We start from the raw sequence: 16383 nt of genomic DNA, 5'->3' as shown, positions 1-16383 counted from the left end.
CGAGGAGGGGAGGGAAGGAGGGAGGGAAGGAGGAAGGGAGAGAGAGAGAGAGAGAGAGAGAGAGAGAGAGAGAATCCCAAGCACGCTTTGCACTGTCAGTGTGGAGCCCGACCTGGGGCTCAAACCCATGAACTGCAAGATCATGACCTGAGCTGAAATCAAGAGTTGGATGCTTAACCAGCTGAGCCACCCAGGTGCTCCAATGGTGGTTGGTACTTTTAAATGACAATTACAGTGATCATTTTTTCAGATACAGGTATCAAGATTGGCCTGCATATTCAATGCAGATGTTAATTCTCCATATTCTTAAGAAGATCCTTTATTCACATATTTATCAAATATTCATTGAGGGCCTTATATATCAAGTATCATTTTCGGTGCTTAGGATACATCAGAGTACAAAAAAGGCAAAAATCCTTACCCTTATGAACTTACATTCTAGTGAGGGAAACAATAATAAACATAATAAATAGTAAATTTATTTTGTGGTATGTTAGTATGTGATAAGTGCTATGGGAAAAATACAGAGGGATAGGGCATTGTGAATGCTGAGGGAATATGAGTTGCCATTGAAATGGAGTGGTTAGTGTATACTTCATTAAGAAGTTGACATTTGAGCAAAGACTTTGAAAGAGGTATATCAGTTATCAACTGCTACATAACAAATTACCCCAAAACCCACAGTGGCTGGAAACAATTAAACAACTGTTCACTCATAAGCAGGTTTACTGGATAGTTATTTTTGTTTGAGCTGGGCTTTGCTTTTCTCTGTAGGATTTACTTATGCATCTGTGATCAACTGTTGGTTAGCTCATAGCTGGCTTTACTGGTCTTGGCTGGGCTCTGTCCTCTATATGAGGTCTCAGCTGGGACGACTTGAGTCTGCCTCATATAGTCTCTTACGTTCTAGTGAGTTAGCCTGGGCTTGTTCTCTTGGTGTAATAGGGATCTGAAGGAAGGAGCAGAAGCACCTACGGTTTCCTAAGGCTTGGAATCAGAACTGGCACATTACTTCTGTTACATTCTGTTGTTCACAGCAAGTAATAAGGCAAGTCTAGATTTATAAGATAGAGAAATAGACTTGATCTCATGATGGAGGAGCAGATTCACATTGCAATGGGCTGTGGGTACAGAGCAGCCATTTCTGCTGTCTTCCACAGAAGGCAGAGGAGTAAGCTTTGTGGATATAGGGCTGGTGGAGGGGATGAGTGGAGAGTGGTGAAGAGTGCAGGTGGCAGAGCATTCCACATAGAGGGACTTCTCTGTCAGAGGCTCCGAGGTAAGAGTGTGCCTGATGTTAGAAGAATAGCAAGGTGACTAGAATGGCTAGAACAAAGTAGGAGATGGAGGACAGGGAGGAACCAGGACAAAATCAGGTAGAGTTGCTTTTATTTGTTTGTTTTGGCCATAATGAAGAGTTGGGCTTTTACTCTGAGAAAAATGCAGAATCTTAGGAGGATTTTTCCCATGGCTGCCCTCACAATTTTCTCCATATCTTTAATTTACAATGATTTTAGTATTGTCTAGGTGATTTTGTTTTTCTTGTTGGTGCTGTTATTGTGGGGTTGGTTGGTTTGTAATTATCCTGCTTGGATTTTTGGCTTATTGTCTTTCATTGTTTTTTAGGAAAATTTCCATCTTTATTCTTCAAATATTTCTTCTGCTCTCTCTCTTCTTCCACTTACTTGTATGGTACCTGACATTTTGTCGTCTGTGCTATACCACAGATAAGCCAATGATTGCATCTCATCTCTCCTTAGAAGAGTTTGCCTTTCCTTGGATTTCAGGCTACTTGGTTGCCCTGGGACCTTAGCACTGATGGGTTCAAGAAAAAATTAGAATTCTCTAGTTCACGTACTTTTTATTGTTAGGGTGGGAGCAATACTATTCCAACTCTCAACTCCATGAGAGAATTTTGAGTAGAAACAGGACATAATCTGACCTATTTTAACAAGAGCAGTCAGGTTGCTATATTGAAAACAGATTGAAGGGTACCCAAGAGAAAGAAGAGTTCTAGGAGGGAACTGATGATACTTTGAACCAGGAATGTAGACACAACACAATGGAGTACTACATGGCAATGAGAAAGAATGAAATGTGGCCCTTTGTAGCAACATGGATGGAACTGGAGAGTGTTATGCTAAGTGAAATAAGCCATACAGAGAAAGACAGATACCGTATGTTTTCACTCTTATGTGGATCCTGAGAAACTTAACAGGAACCTATGAGGGAGGGGAAGGAAAAAAAAAGAGAGAGAGGTTAGAGTGGGAGAGAGCCAAAGCATAAGAGACTCTTAAAAACTGAGAACAAACTGAGGGCTGATGGGGGGTGGGAGGGAGGGGAGGGTGGGTGATGGGTATTGAGGAGGGCACCTTTTGGGATGAGCACTGGGTGTTGTATGGAAACCAATTTGACAATAAATTTCATATGTTAAATAATAATAATAATAATAATAATAATAATAATAAAGAAAGTAAAGATCCTGGATATATTTTGAAGGTTAAACCATACAATTTCCTGAAGATTGGTTATGATATGTGAGAGAAGAAAAAAGTTAAAGGTGACTTCAAGCTTTTTGGCATGGCAACTGCAAGGATGAATTACTATAAACTGAGACTGAGATAGAGAAGAATATAGATGGACAGGTTTTTTTAAGGAATTGGGGAAGGTCAGTTTTAGATATAGAAATTCAAATGGAGATGTCCAATAGGTAGTTGATTATAGTTTAACATTCAGAGAAAAGTTTCTAGTTGGAGATACAAATTATGGAGTTGTCGGGGAGCCTGGGTGGCTCAGTCGGTTGAGCATCCAACTTCAGCTCAGGTCATAATCTCGCAGTTTGTGGGTTCGAGCCCTGCCTCGGACTCTGTGCTGACAGCTCAGAGCCTGGAGCCTGCTTCAGATTCTGTGTCTCCGTCTCTGTCCCTCCCCTGTTCATGCTGTCTCACTCTGTCTCAAAAATAAATATAAACATTTAAAAAAATTTCAAATTATGGAGTGGTCAGCACATACATAGATGATGTCTAACATCTTTTCCTCCAGTGCCTCTCCACAGGTAAGCTAGTGCTCGAATCTCATCACTCCTTGAAAGGGTTTGTTTTTCCTTGGATATCAGGTTACTTGGTTGCCTTGCAACCTCAGCTTTCTGGTCAATTCAAAAAAAGTTATGAGTTTTAGAAAGTGTGAATAGAGAATATTTCTAGCAAGGATACTATATATAGTTACAAATGCTATGGTATTTCTATATAAAAATGGGATGTGCATTTCTAAAAAAAAAAATCCATAGGGGAAAGAAACCACTAACATATTTTTTAAATAGGAAAGAGTGAGTAGTAATTGCTTATTTTAAGATGTTTGGGTTTTTTTGTTTGTTTGTTTGTTTTTAGGAAAACCATCCCCTTGGTTATCAATTGATACTGCCTTGTATATTCTTAAGGAAAATGAGAGCCAAGCAAATCTACAACTCATGTGTTTTACTGAACTACGAAATAGAGAAGTATACATATTTATTTCCTAGTGTTTAATTTGAAAATATGACATGAACTCAAGTTTAAGGAATATAATAGATTTTCTATATTTGTTTTTAACTTTTGTATCTTTCCCTCCAATTAGGGTATATACAGTACTTAAGCACTATGAATATTACATGTGTCTTTTTAATTGTGATGTATTTTCTCTTGATTGCTAAGAGCTGAGGATTAGCTTTGTAACTTATATGTTATGTGACATTATACTTCACTTTCTTCTCTAAATGCCCAGATGCCTCACATGTGAACATTTTTTTTTTTGTAATATGCAATTAAAATGATTGATGCCAGTGGATTTTTTTCCCTAAATACAGGCAATTCAAGACTTTGGAAAAGTTGCTTTAGATGTTTGTCTTACTTTATATTGCTACTGCAAAAAAGAAAAACTTCAAGATTGCTATCCTCAGGCTTGACTCATATTATAGGGTTCAAAAATAGATTGATCTGAAGGAATGCTTTTAAATGATTTTATATGTTGCCCATGGGGTTGTTCTGATCTTTTCTAATTATATATTTACTCAGAGGCCAAATATGTGAGGCAGATACATAAATGTGGCTATTTATTTTATGAGGACTACAAAATACATCTGCTACACAACAACAGGAATAATACTATTCAAGGGCTTACTGCAATATCATATTTAATCTTTATACAGGTCCAATGACAGACAAATATTTCCCTGATGGAATGTTATATAAAAGTCTTTATTGTAGGCTTCTGAACAGACAAGAATAGTTATAGGCAAGAAACAAATAAAATGACACAGGTTAATGTTTTGACGAAACTCTTCTTCAGAACTGACTACAAAGTTAGGTTCAAGATAAAGTATTGTCTAAAGCAATAGTTTTTCCCATTTTATATTGGATAAAATTACTTTCTTATGATATTGCATGTATAAAAATGTTAGTACATAGCAAGCCTGTAGTAAAGTTTGAATGAGTTTCTATTTACCTTTTTACTATATTGGCTTCTGTTTTTTTGTAATATGTCATATTTGCAAAGGATTTTTAGTTTTAGTTTCACAATTATTTTCTTTAAGAAGAGTTTTGTCTGCATGAAAGACTTTCCATTTGCCATCCACAGTGGAAATTCAAGGTTATATGTGGAGATAAGGGAAGTTGATGGGATAACATGTATTAGGAAACAGCAAGAACTGCTTTTCACTTCTGGGTACCAGACTACATCTGGCCATTTTACAAGATTATGGTTTCCCAAGGAGGGATTTGTCAATCTTTAGTCTTCAATGACCCTAGTTTTATTGGGTTGCTTCTTGTAGCAAAATAGAACATGGTATGGTCACTTTAGGATGATTATGGTTCCTCTGACTTGTGAGGGCAGAAATAGGACTGAACCCAGAATTCAGAAAAACAACTTTATTTTGTGTATGAGTCCCCAGGATGACCTAAAATACATCTGTGTTTTGAAAGTTTCTGGACACAATTCCTGACAGAATTCCCTAGGGCTATTCTGTGCTGAAGGGCCAATAGCTGTTTGCTTAGCTGTTATACATGACAAGAAAATGCTTAGACTTAATATATTTGACAGAGATAACCCCTAGGTTTTATAGATGGCTGTTTGTTTCCATAAAACACCTAGAACATTCATAGAGAGATGTCATTATGCTTTCTTTCATGAAACTACAGAATAAAATGTTTCCTATACAAATGTCCTGTCACTCATTATAAATATACTGTGATGGAAAGGAATTTTGTATAAGGTAGGTTTATCTGGGATGCTGCCATCTTGTTTTATAATCCATATTAATTACATAAATAATAGTAGTATTGCAGTGCTTCTGTCTACATAATTGGATTCTTACAAATACAGCTTACAAATATTCTTACAAATAATGAATTCTTGAAATATATTTTTTACTTTGTGTTCTTGAAATCTGATTTACAAATCATGTATTTATATTTGAATCAAATTATGGAATTGTAAAATTATTTTAAGATCTCTCTCTTTGCTTCCTGTTAAAGATATTTACGTCACAAACATTTTTGAAGATTATTGGGAAAGCTTTAGAAGTTATATAACTTTTTACCTGTTACAGTTTTAGGCATTTATTTTTAAAATATACTAAGAACTACATCTAATGGTCTTGTGCCAGGACTTCCATTAATAACCAGATTTTGAAGCCTGTAAAAGATTGATAGATGCATAATAGAGTTGGTGAAAATGGATAAATTGCTTCTAAAACTTCCCTTTCAGAAGAAAGATGAAAAGTCATTAAAACTCATGTTGGTTGTTGTTTTTTAATTCTTTTGAGAAAAGGTGTTTGGGTGGACTGGTGAACTAGGACCTGGAATTTACTGGTTAATTCCTTCCACAACTGGCTGTAGGCTGAGGAAAGAAATAAAACCAGTAACTGAAGAAGCCCAACTTGTATATAGAGATGAAACAGGGGAATTATTTCTTACAAAGGAATTTAGGTAAGTTTTGTTTATTAAGGTTAGAACTGTAAAATCTAGAACTGTAAAATCTAGTTTATTAAGGTTAGAACTGTAAAATTATAGATCAATAGCCTGTCTTCCATCCTTTCCTTTGGCCAGCTGCCAGACCCACTTGCAGATCCTAATTCAATAATTCAACTCATTCCCTAGGCATCTGAAAGTGATTTTCCGTTCATGAGTCTGGGATTGCCACTCATTTCTGAGTTCCACACATTTGGCAAGTCAACTTGAGTCACACATTTACAGATTTCTACCTGATTAGACACTTCCTTAGAAATAGATACTGCCAGTTGCACCATTAACTTAGATAACCGTCAAATATGAAATCTAAATACTCAGGTAGTTCCCTTATACCCTAGATATATACAATAATACCTGGTAGAATAGGAAGAAGAAAGTAGATTGGAGAAAGGAAAAAAGAATGATGGAATTACCATTCATTGAGTGTTGAGATACTGTGGTTGTTTTAGAAGCTTGTTTGTCTCAGACTGACTAAAAAATATATTTGGATATATTAAGTTCAAAAATTGTTTAATGTCTTGATATTACTTCCTCTTGAAAGTTGTCCTCATAGAAACATTCAGTCCAGTTGCCATGCAGACAAATAATTTTCTATTTATAATTTTAGGTCAACTTTATCAGATATATTTGAAGTAATTGATTTGGATGGAAATGGTCTTCTTAGCCTTGAAGAATATAATTTTTTTGAATTGAGAACAAGCGGTGAGAAATGTGATGAAGATGCTTGGGCTGTCTGCCGAGGTAAGCACTTTTCTTCTCCTTAATGCATATATAAAAAAAATAGCACCCTTTCATTTTTAAGAAGTAAAATGTCAGACTTCTCTATGGAATATTATTATAGCAGTTAGGACAGTGAAAAAGTAGTAGCATTGTTGATAGATCATAAAAATGTAAATATTTATTTTCCTTAAGTTTATAGTTGGTATAGTATTCAAGTTAAAAGAAAATATGAATTACTTAAATGTCACTTCATTTTTAGCCTATGTTCTTTGGATCTTAGAATGGAAAAAAAACTTTGTCTCAGCTCTTGATACTAGTGAAATGGAAATGGTCAAGAGCCCCAAACTGTGCCCAGGAGAGGGCAGCAAAGAGCTAATAGGCTAACGTTTGACTAAAAATTAAGCAGCCTCCAGCAAGTTCTTTATATATGTTAAGAATTCTTTAGTTGTTGTTTTTTGTTTTGTTTTGTTTTGTATTTGAGTTGAATTATGAAAGCACATCCATGGTGGTATGGAAACCAAAAACATCATGATTGGCAAAGAAAACTATTGAGAAGGAGACAATTTCTGTTGTCTCTTAGGAGGAGTTTGGGAAGATGGTAGGGCTTATGTATTTAAGCCAAGGACTAAAAGATCAAAGGGGAAAACCAAAAGACATAGCCAACTATAGATCACAGAATAAGGCCAAAATGCAGTCAGGAGACAAATTAACTCACATATTGCTGTCACTGGGGTAGAAATGTGTCCTACTCCTTTGATTCTTAAAATGGTCTAAGCTTGGCGAAGTCAGTGAGCCAGGTGGGGGTTTGATAAATCTGTTTATCTAAACAGCAAGTAAGGTAGAAATATTATTAATACAAAGGTTTTCAAAAATATATCTATTTTTAAATGAAAGAGATGCACTATATAAACTTTATATATGGTATACTCAGCAACAAGAAATGAATATTGATTTATACTGTTAAACTTCAAATAAGAAGGTTTGTAATATACAGAATATTATTCTTAGGAAGATATAATCATCTTATAACGTTAAGGATACAATCTTTTGATCCTTTATTGTGGCACTAAAACATATTCAATAAGAATGAATCATAATAAGACTTTTTTATGGCAAAGTTTTTGATAAATAAAATTTTAGTTTGATAATTTAATTGGTAGAATTGATAGTTAACATTTTTTGAGAATTTACCACATGTCAGTTGGAAGCAGTCTATACAGCAACTCTCTGAGGTATGTACTATTGTTATTCTCAATTTACAAATAAGGAAACGGAATCAAAGAGGGTAAGTCACTTGATCAATGTTATATACCAAGAAAATTTCACAGCTGAGTTTTATACCCAAGCAGTTAGACTCCAGAACCTTGAATAATACCCTGCTACAAAAAAAATCCCCAAGAATGGTTGACTTAAAAAATGATTTGAAGGGAGAATGTCCCCTTCACCAACATCAGTAATACTGCAAAGAATCAGGCCTTTTAGGTGCTGAAGTTTTTATTTTTATAGTCATACGTAATATTAATTTTATGCAACTTTCTCTTTGATAATAAGAAAATATTTTATCTACCTGTAAGATCATTTTAATAAACTTTTTTATACTTAAAGATGCCTTAATTTTTATCATTTTTTATTAATAGATTTTATTTTTAGAGCAGTTTTAGGTTTACAGTAAAGTATGAATAGATTTTCTCCTCCCCTCTACCAATTTCTCCTATTTTCTGACATCTTGCATTAGTATGATACATTTGTTAAAATTGGTGAACCAATGCTGATGCATTTTTATTAACTAAAATCCATAGCTTATATTAGGGTTATATTGTGCTGTACAGTTCTCTGGATTTTGACAAATACATAATGCCATATACCTGCCCTTACAGTATTATACAGAATAATTTCATTGCCCTCAAAATCCCTTGTGCTCTACCTATTCATCTATCTATTCGTCCCTTCAAACCCCTGGCAACCATTGATCTTTTTATTGTCTCTATAGTTTTGCCTCTTCCAGAGTGTTATATTGTTGGATATCTTGCAGTAGATAGCCGTTTCAGACTGGCTTCTTTCACTTAGCAGTGTGGATTTAGATTTCCTCTTTTTGTTGGCTTGATAACTCATTTCTTTTTAGCACTGAATAATAATTCCATTGTATGAAGGTATCAGTTTATTTATTCATTCACCTGTTAAAGGACATTTTGGTTGTTTCCAATTTTTGGTACTTGTGAGCATAGCTACTATAAATACTCATGGGCATATTTTTGTGTGTATGTAGTTTTCAGCTTGTTTCAGTTCATTTAAATTCAATGATCACTGCCGCAGTAAACCTATGTTTAACTTTGAAAGAACTGCCACATTGTCTTCCTAAGTGACTATACCCATTTTGTATTCCCACAGGAATAAATGAGGATTCTTAGTGCTCCACATCCTTGTCTGCATTTGGTATTATTAGTCTTCTTAGATTTTAGCCATTCTAATAGGTGTATATCTTGTTTTAATTTGCAATTCCTTCATAACATATGATCTTCTCATATGCTTGTTACCATCTGTATATCTTCTTTGGTGAGGTGTCTGTTCAGCTCGTTTGCCCGCTTTTTGATTGAGGTATTTATTTTCTTACTGTTAAGAGTTCTTTGTATATATTGGATACAAGTCTTATCAGCTGTGTTTTGCAAGTATTTTCTCTCAGTCTGTGGTTTGTCTTTTCATTCTCTTAGTAGTGTCTTTCACAAAGGAAAAATTTTTAATTTTAATGAAGCCCCACTTAACCATTTTTTTCCTTTCATGTGTCATGCTTTTGGTTTGTGTGCTTTTGGTGTTGTATCTAAAAACACATAGCCAAACACAGAATCACCCAGATTTTCTCCTGTTATCTTCCAGAAGTTTTATAGATTTGTGTTTGGGATCTGCAACCCATTTTAGTTAATTTTTGTGAAAGACATAACATCCTAGTGTACATTTATTTTTTTTTGTCTGTGGATGTCCAGTTATTCTAGCACCGTTTATTGATACAATTATCCTTTCTCCTTTCAGTTGACTTTGCTCCTTTGTCAAATATCAGTTCAGTATATTTGTATGGGTCCATTTTTGGGTTCTCTGTTCTACTCATTATTTGTCTCATCTTTTGCCACCACCACACCGTCTTGATTACTATAGCTTTAAAGAAAGTCTTAAAGTTGGGTATTCATGAATTTATAAAAAATTAATGGAGGATTGAGAATTTTAAGTTTTAAAAGTCTGATAGTTTGATAGTCTCTATAGCATAGTATTAGGTATATTTTCCTTGATAGTAATAAAATTTGTATTAATATCAAATATTTTTTTCATCTTTCTTTATTACATGCAAGCTCCATCCTCCAGTTTAGTGGCTACTATTTCTATGATCTAATTTAAATTTTTTTTTTTAACGTTTATTTATTTTTGAGACAGAGAGAGACACAGCATGAATGGGGGAGGGGCAGAGAGAGAGGGAGACACAGAATCGGAAGCAGGCTCCAGGCTCTGAGCAGTCAGCACAGAGCCCAACGCGGGGCTCGAACCCACGGACCGTGAGATCGTGACCTGAGCCGAAGTCGGACGCTCAACCGACTGAGCCACCCAGGCGCCCCTCTATGATCTAATTTAATCTACATTTACTTTTTTCCTTGCAAAATTCTGTGTCACTTCCTAAACTCTGTAAACTTTTTAAACTATTAATCAGTCAGTTTTAAATGGCTGTGTCTCTGCTGCTTTTTTCATAATGATGTATACAGAAGAGATATATAAAGAGTACCCATTTCCTTTGGATATATTACAGTTGGAAGCAAGAAAATAAAATCTTTCTTGTTGGGCAGTTAACAGAATATAATCCATAATGAATAGCTATTTATTATCTATAATAGACAAATTCAGGAATTACACATGTATAGATACTTTGAGGTGAGTTTAGTTTTGCTTACAATGTTAAAATGGATTTATTAAATAATAATATTAAAATAGATTTATTTGTCTAGGACATTCATAGAATCCAAAGTGTTCCCCATTATCTAACAGATTTTTAAGGACCAGGGACAATTTGGTTAAAATTAGAGTAATTAGGCATATAGCAGTCCCCTTAAATCTGGCACCATCCACATCTCCCCTTTGAAACACCATTAATTTGGGGGGTATTACATCAAATTCATCCAGGTTCTGCTGGCTTTAAGGGGTAAACATATATGAAGCATTTTAATTTTTAAAAATATATAAATCAGTATATACTCTAAATAAGCAAGCAGGTTGGGACTTACCCATAAAAATTACAATTTCCTCTAATTTCAGAATATATTTGCAATTTATAACTTCCGATTTTTTTGAAAGTTCCAAAAATAAGGCTTCCATTAAATAAGGCTTCCATTAAAATATTTATGAAAAATAATATATAATAGATCTTTTATTAAATGTATGAGTTTTAAAATTATGTAAGAAAGAAACTTTTGGTTACTTTAACAGACAATTTTGATACAAAGAAGAATGAACTAACAAGACAGGGCTTTATGGATCTCAATCTAATGGAAGCCAATGATCGAGAAGGAGATCCTCGTGACCTTTGGGTAACTCTACACTCAATGGGCTACAATAAAGCTCTGGAACTGACAGAGGTAAAGCAATCTGAAAGTTTTGCAGTGGTCCTAATACACATAGTATTTTACTCCACAAACACTTTCCTACCACCTGACTTTTGAATTGGACACTCAAATCCTTGAACTTTAGTATACGAATGAATTGTGGTTGCACCGGGCGTGTTTCTGCTAGTTTGTGCAAGTTCCCATTGTTACCTGAAATTTAGTTACTATCAGTATTTAAATAATTCAGGAACAAAGGAGTTTCAGCATATAATATGGGGGGAAAGTTTGGTGGTTAAAAAAATTCTATTTTTTAATTGGTGATGGCTATTTTAGTTGCTGAAGTCTCATTTCTATAGGGAAACTCTTTGTCCTAATAGAATAAGCCTATCTTAGAATAAGGGGGATGTGTCTGTATGAGAATTGGAATTCTGATCTTTTGATAAAAGATACTCCTTGGGTTATTATTTGTAAAATACTTGGGATAGTTCTTGGCTAATGTATAGCACTGTGTATGTGTTAGCTATCATTATTAAGACTTTCAGTAAACTGGAGAAATAGTAAAAATGAGGCCTTACTTCTTAAAGTCTATATTTTGTGTCAGGTTTAAAATAAAGAATTCAAGAGTTTCAGGCAATGCATCACATAACAGTACATTTGTTGTTTATATTCTTAAAAATAATATCTGTCCTTTCTCTAAACAAATCAACTTAGGAGGGTAACACTAGCTTCAACACACTTTAAATTTTGGGTGTATTGAGACTTTGGTTTAATTCCTAGCTTTGACATCATTGAAAATCCCTCATAAACCTCTTTTCTGAGAAGTTCTGAGAATAATTTTTTTTTGCCATTTTTATTAATAAGAGGTTAAGAGTTACAATAACTTTTTATATCTTACTTTATTTTTTAATGTTTATTTATTTTTGAGAGAGAGAGTGAGCACGAGCAGGGGAGGTGCACAGAGAGAATCCCAAGCAGGCTCCACACCATCAGTGCAGAGCCTTGTATGGGGCTTGATCTCATAAATCATGAGATCATGACCTGAGTCAAAATCAAGAGTCAGATGCTTAATCGACTGAGCTACCCAGGCACACCTATGCTTTCACTCAATAAGAGAAATTAGTTAAGAGCAATTTAAGACATTTTTTTTGCATTTACTTATGTCATTGACCTTTGAAACCATAGGCAAGAAGTATTTCTTAGATAAAACTTTTTAAGTTTGTTTATTTTGAGAGAGAGAGAGAACAAGAGAGCATGCTCATGAGTGGGAGAGGAGCAGAGAGAGAGAGAGGGAGAGAGAGAATCCCAAGCAGGTTCCACGCTGTTAATGCAGAGCCCGACATGGGGCTCCATCTCACAAACCTTGAGGTCATGACCTGAACCGAAATCAAGAGTCAGACATTTAACCGACTAAGCCACCCAGGCATCCCCGAGATGACGCTTTTTAAATTTAAAGTTTATTCTTCATTTATTGAATAAGTAATACAGAAATACCATTGGAAATGTAAAAGGTAAACATATATAGTGAAAATGTCAAAGGAATAAGAGACCACTTCTCAATAACAAATAAAAAGACAAAAATGAATTGATTATTTACTACAAGGGAGTATGCTCGTCAGTTATAGTCTGCACGACTATAACTGGAGCAGTTATAGTCTCCACGACTATAAGTGGAGCAGAATGTTCCTCTTATTAGGGGAGGGTTTTGAGGAAGCATGGTTACTCAGGTGAGACTGTTGATTGGTTGGCACTCAGCAGTGTTATTTATTCACATGAGTCCTTGATTGTTTGACTTTCAAAAGTGAGGAGCTGATACTGGTGGGCTTACAAAAATGTGTTTATTGAGATGAGGTTTTCTAGATCTTTTGAACAGGTTTAAAACCAGTTCTGATGACTACTCATTATCATGACAACAGAAGAGTCAGTTGTTTCCTAAGTTTGTGAGAACTTTTTAATTCCCAGCCTTCCCTTTTGATTTTCATTCAGTTAAAGTTGTAGAAGAAACTTTCAAAGATTCACTCAACTACTATTGTTGGTTCTTTTCAAAGAGGTTTCATCTGTGGGGATCTGATTTTCAGTTTTGCATTTATCATGGTTTCATCCTGTTTTTGTCTTTAAGTCATTTGTTGGGACAGTGACTTCTACAGAAGCATTTGAAGACTCTAGACAACATTTAAACTCTGAGGCAAACAAGTATACTAGAAGTATTATAAGAAGGGAGTAGAGAGCACTCCAGAATCATAACCCCAGGTTTTCCAGGCTTGACCAATAAAAGTCCCAAGGACTCTTTAAATCTACTTTGTATATGACCTTTTGCATTAACTCTTTTAATTCATTGTAGGTGATTTCACTTGCAGTGTTAATCCAGTTACAAGAAGTATTAGCACCAGTGCAGATTCCTCCCTGGCTGGTCAAAAGAAAATCAAGGCTTTTTTATTATTCATAACTGCTTGAGTTAAATAATTTAAACTGGTTTGTTATGCCCCCAACAGTTAGGCTATATTAATTACTATGTAAGCCAACAAGAAGGAACAATTTTTTTGACGACCATCTGGAATGATGTAACTGCTATGAATAGGATCCGTGTCTTCAGCAATCTTTTTCCAGGAAGGGTTTTAATTTTTTGTGGGCATATGTAAGGAAATATAACCTGTTGAGGGTGTTTGGGAATCTTGTCCTTGGAATGGCCTAACAGTTGTACAGAATAATTAACTTTGATTCTGAGTTAACATTAAATAGTCTGATTTCCACATAGTAGCTGCATAAGTAATCGTCCTTAGTGAAACTGTGGGTGTGTTGTTTCTTGGTGTTGTGACAAATAGTATGTGTTGCATTTTGTATTTCTCATACTTCAAGCACATTTCTTTCCTTTAAAGCCTAGATTTAGGCAAATTATTGCTGCTAATAAGGAAAACATGATAGGCCAAGTCAAACATATACAGCCTTAAATCCATAAAGAGTAAAGCTATGAATAAATAAGAGTGTGCAAAGAAGAATGGAACCCATAGAAGAATCTTGTTCCAGTGTCATGAGAGGAAGCTGCTCCTGTAATGTGGTCATATGTTGTACAAAGGTTCGTGGGTTAGCAGTTAATTCTGTGCACTGTCTGCTTCTGGAGATTCTCTGGAGAGTTGCACTTCAGGATCTTTAAAGGATGTACCTTTCCAATTCTGTTAAGGCCCTTTGCACTTTCCCAGAGGTTTGGGAATTATAAAGACAAAAATGTTTTTGAATAAGAAGCAAGCCTTAAAAAAAAAAAAGAAGAAGAAGAAGAAGAAGAAGAAGAAGAAGAAGCAGCAGCAGCAGCAGCAGCAGCAGCAGCAGCAGCAGCAAGCCTTTACTTAATCTAAATCAATGAATAATTGTTCCAGTTAAATGTGTCCCTTGTCATGGGACCAATAATTTGGAAGGCCCTAGGCGGTCATGATGGTTGTGGCTTTTTAAAAAATGATGTTTTCTTTGTTTGTTGTTTATTTTGTTTTGTTTTTTAAAGATTTTATTTTTAGGTAATCTCTACACCCGATATGGAGTTCAAGCTCACAACCCTGATTTCAAGAGATACATGCTCTACCAGCTGAGCCAGCCAGGTGCCCTGGTTGTGGCTTTTCAACAGTGAAATATTTTGACCCATCCTGAAAATAAGTGTACTATATTATTAGTACATATCCATAAACCAGAGAGAGTCAACTGTATAAAATCAATTTGGAAATGCTTAAAGAGTCTTTTGGTGTGTAGTCTCAGTTCATGTACCATAATTTTTCCAGGTTAATTTAGTTACAGATAAAACATTGAATAACCACATCCTTCATTTTCTTAGGAAAGTTTTTCCTCAGTGATTGATAGTATAGCCAGTTTATCACTATTGGAATGCATTGTTTCATGGAAGATTTTATCTAGTGTCCAGGTGGCCATTCTGGTTTTGCCATATCTTATCCTCGTGGTTCTTAGGACACAGTGTTTCTTTCAGAATTTGGCAGGCCAGGTTTTGCATATCTACAATGGAATCCCTAAACTTCTCAATGGATTTGTTTTATTTTGTTATTATTTTATATAAGGACTTTTAGTCAGAAGAGTCTGTTTGGTATACAGATCTGTTAAAAGTATTTCTATAGTATTTCTAAAGTGTTTCTATAGTACTTCTAAAGTGCTTGTATAGTATCTATGATATAGTATTTTGGCTTCCATAAAACTTTTATTTGAGTCTCTTCCTTTGTGGCCATTTTAGGTATCAAATAATGTATTTATTGTTCCTTTTTTGTTTGTTTTTTAAGTGAGCTCTGCACCAGGGTGGGACTTGAACTCATGACTCCAGGATCAAGAGTTGCATGCTCTACTAAGACAAGTGCCCCTTGTTGCTCATTTTTAAAGGGTACTTGATCAGAGAGGGAAAATCCCTCTTTTTTATATAACATTTTTAAAAAGTCAATTTTTCTAAAAGTGTACTAGCTATTAGTTTATACATTTTACTCTCTTATGTCTTAGAGCCACAGTTTAATCATTTGAACATATTTCCTGGTAAGGAGACAGATTTTACAAAAGATACTAGGCAACTTACTGTATTTCAAGTTATTGTTTACTGTTATTGTTTTTCATTTCTTTCATTAATATAAGACTCCTCAACAAACAATATTGAGTCAGAATTTGGTACTGGAGCATCCAAAAATTCTCTTCTTGGCATGGATACTTTTGATTTACAGAATCACAGTGAAGACATTCTCCTCGTTCAGTAAGGGTTATAGCATTTTTGGATTGAAAATGTTACACAAGCAAACGGTAATACAAGAAGGAGAAAACAACAATTCAGAATTAATTGGTATAAAAATGTTGGATGGTTCCCATTAGTGATAGGGATTTTTATATATGGTAATATTTGATTGAAAGGATTCATGTGAGGGGAGGTGGGGAGAGGTGCATGAAATAGGTGGTGGGGATTAAGGAGGACACTTGTGTGATGAGTACTAGATGATATATGGAATTGTTGAATCATGATATTTTACACCTGAAACTAAAATGACACTGTATGTTAGCTATACTGAAAATAAAATAAAATAAAATAAAATAAAATAAAATAAAATAAAATAAAATAA

At 34.7% G+C, this 16383-nt stretch overlaps 1 protein-coding gene across 2 annotated transcripts in view; it reads left to right on the top strand.

The window, feature by feature from the left end:
• EFCAB7 (EF-hand calcium binding domain 7) overlaps positions 1-16383 on the top strand; it is a 47814-nt gene that overhangs the window by 26651 nt on the left and 4780 nt on the right. For both annotated transcript variants that reach the window (XM_049617052.1, XM_049617053.1), the window contains exons 8-11: positions 3387-3496; positions 5803-5960; positions 6610-6743; positions 11184-11332. In XM_049617052.1, the coding sequence (XP_049473009.1) occupies positions 3387-3496; positions 5803-5960; positions 6610-6743; positions 11184-11332 (551 nt within the window). The remainder of the gene's footprint in view (positions 1-3386; positions 3497-5802; positions 5961-6609; positions 6744-11183; positions 11333-16383) is intronic.

Source organism: Panthera uncia (assembly GCF_023721935.1).
Source record: "Panthera uncia isolate 11264 chromosome C1 unlocalized genomic scaffold, Puncia_PCG_1.0 HiC_scaffold_4, whole genome shotgun sequence".
Classification (NCBI taxonomy): domain Eukaryota; kingdom Metazoa; phylum Chordata; class Mammalia; order Carnivora; family Felidae; genus Panthera; species Panthera uncia.
The sequence above is the reverse complement of the archived record's forward strand: the minus strand, read 5'-3'. Positions and strand labels throughout refer to the sequence as shown.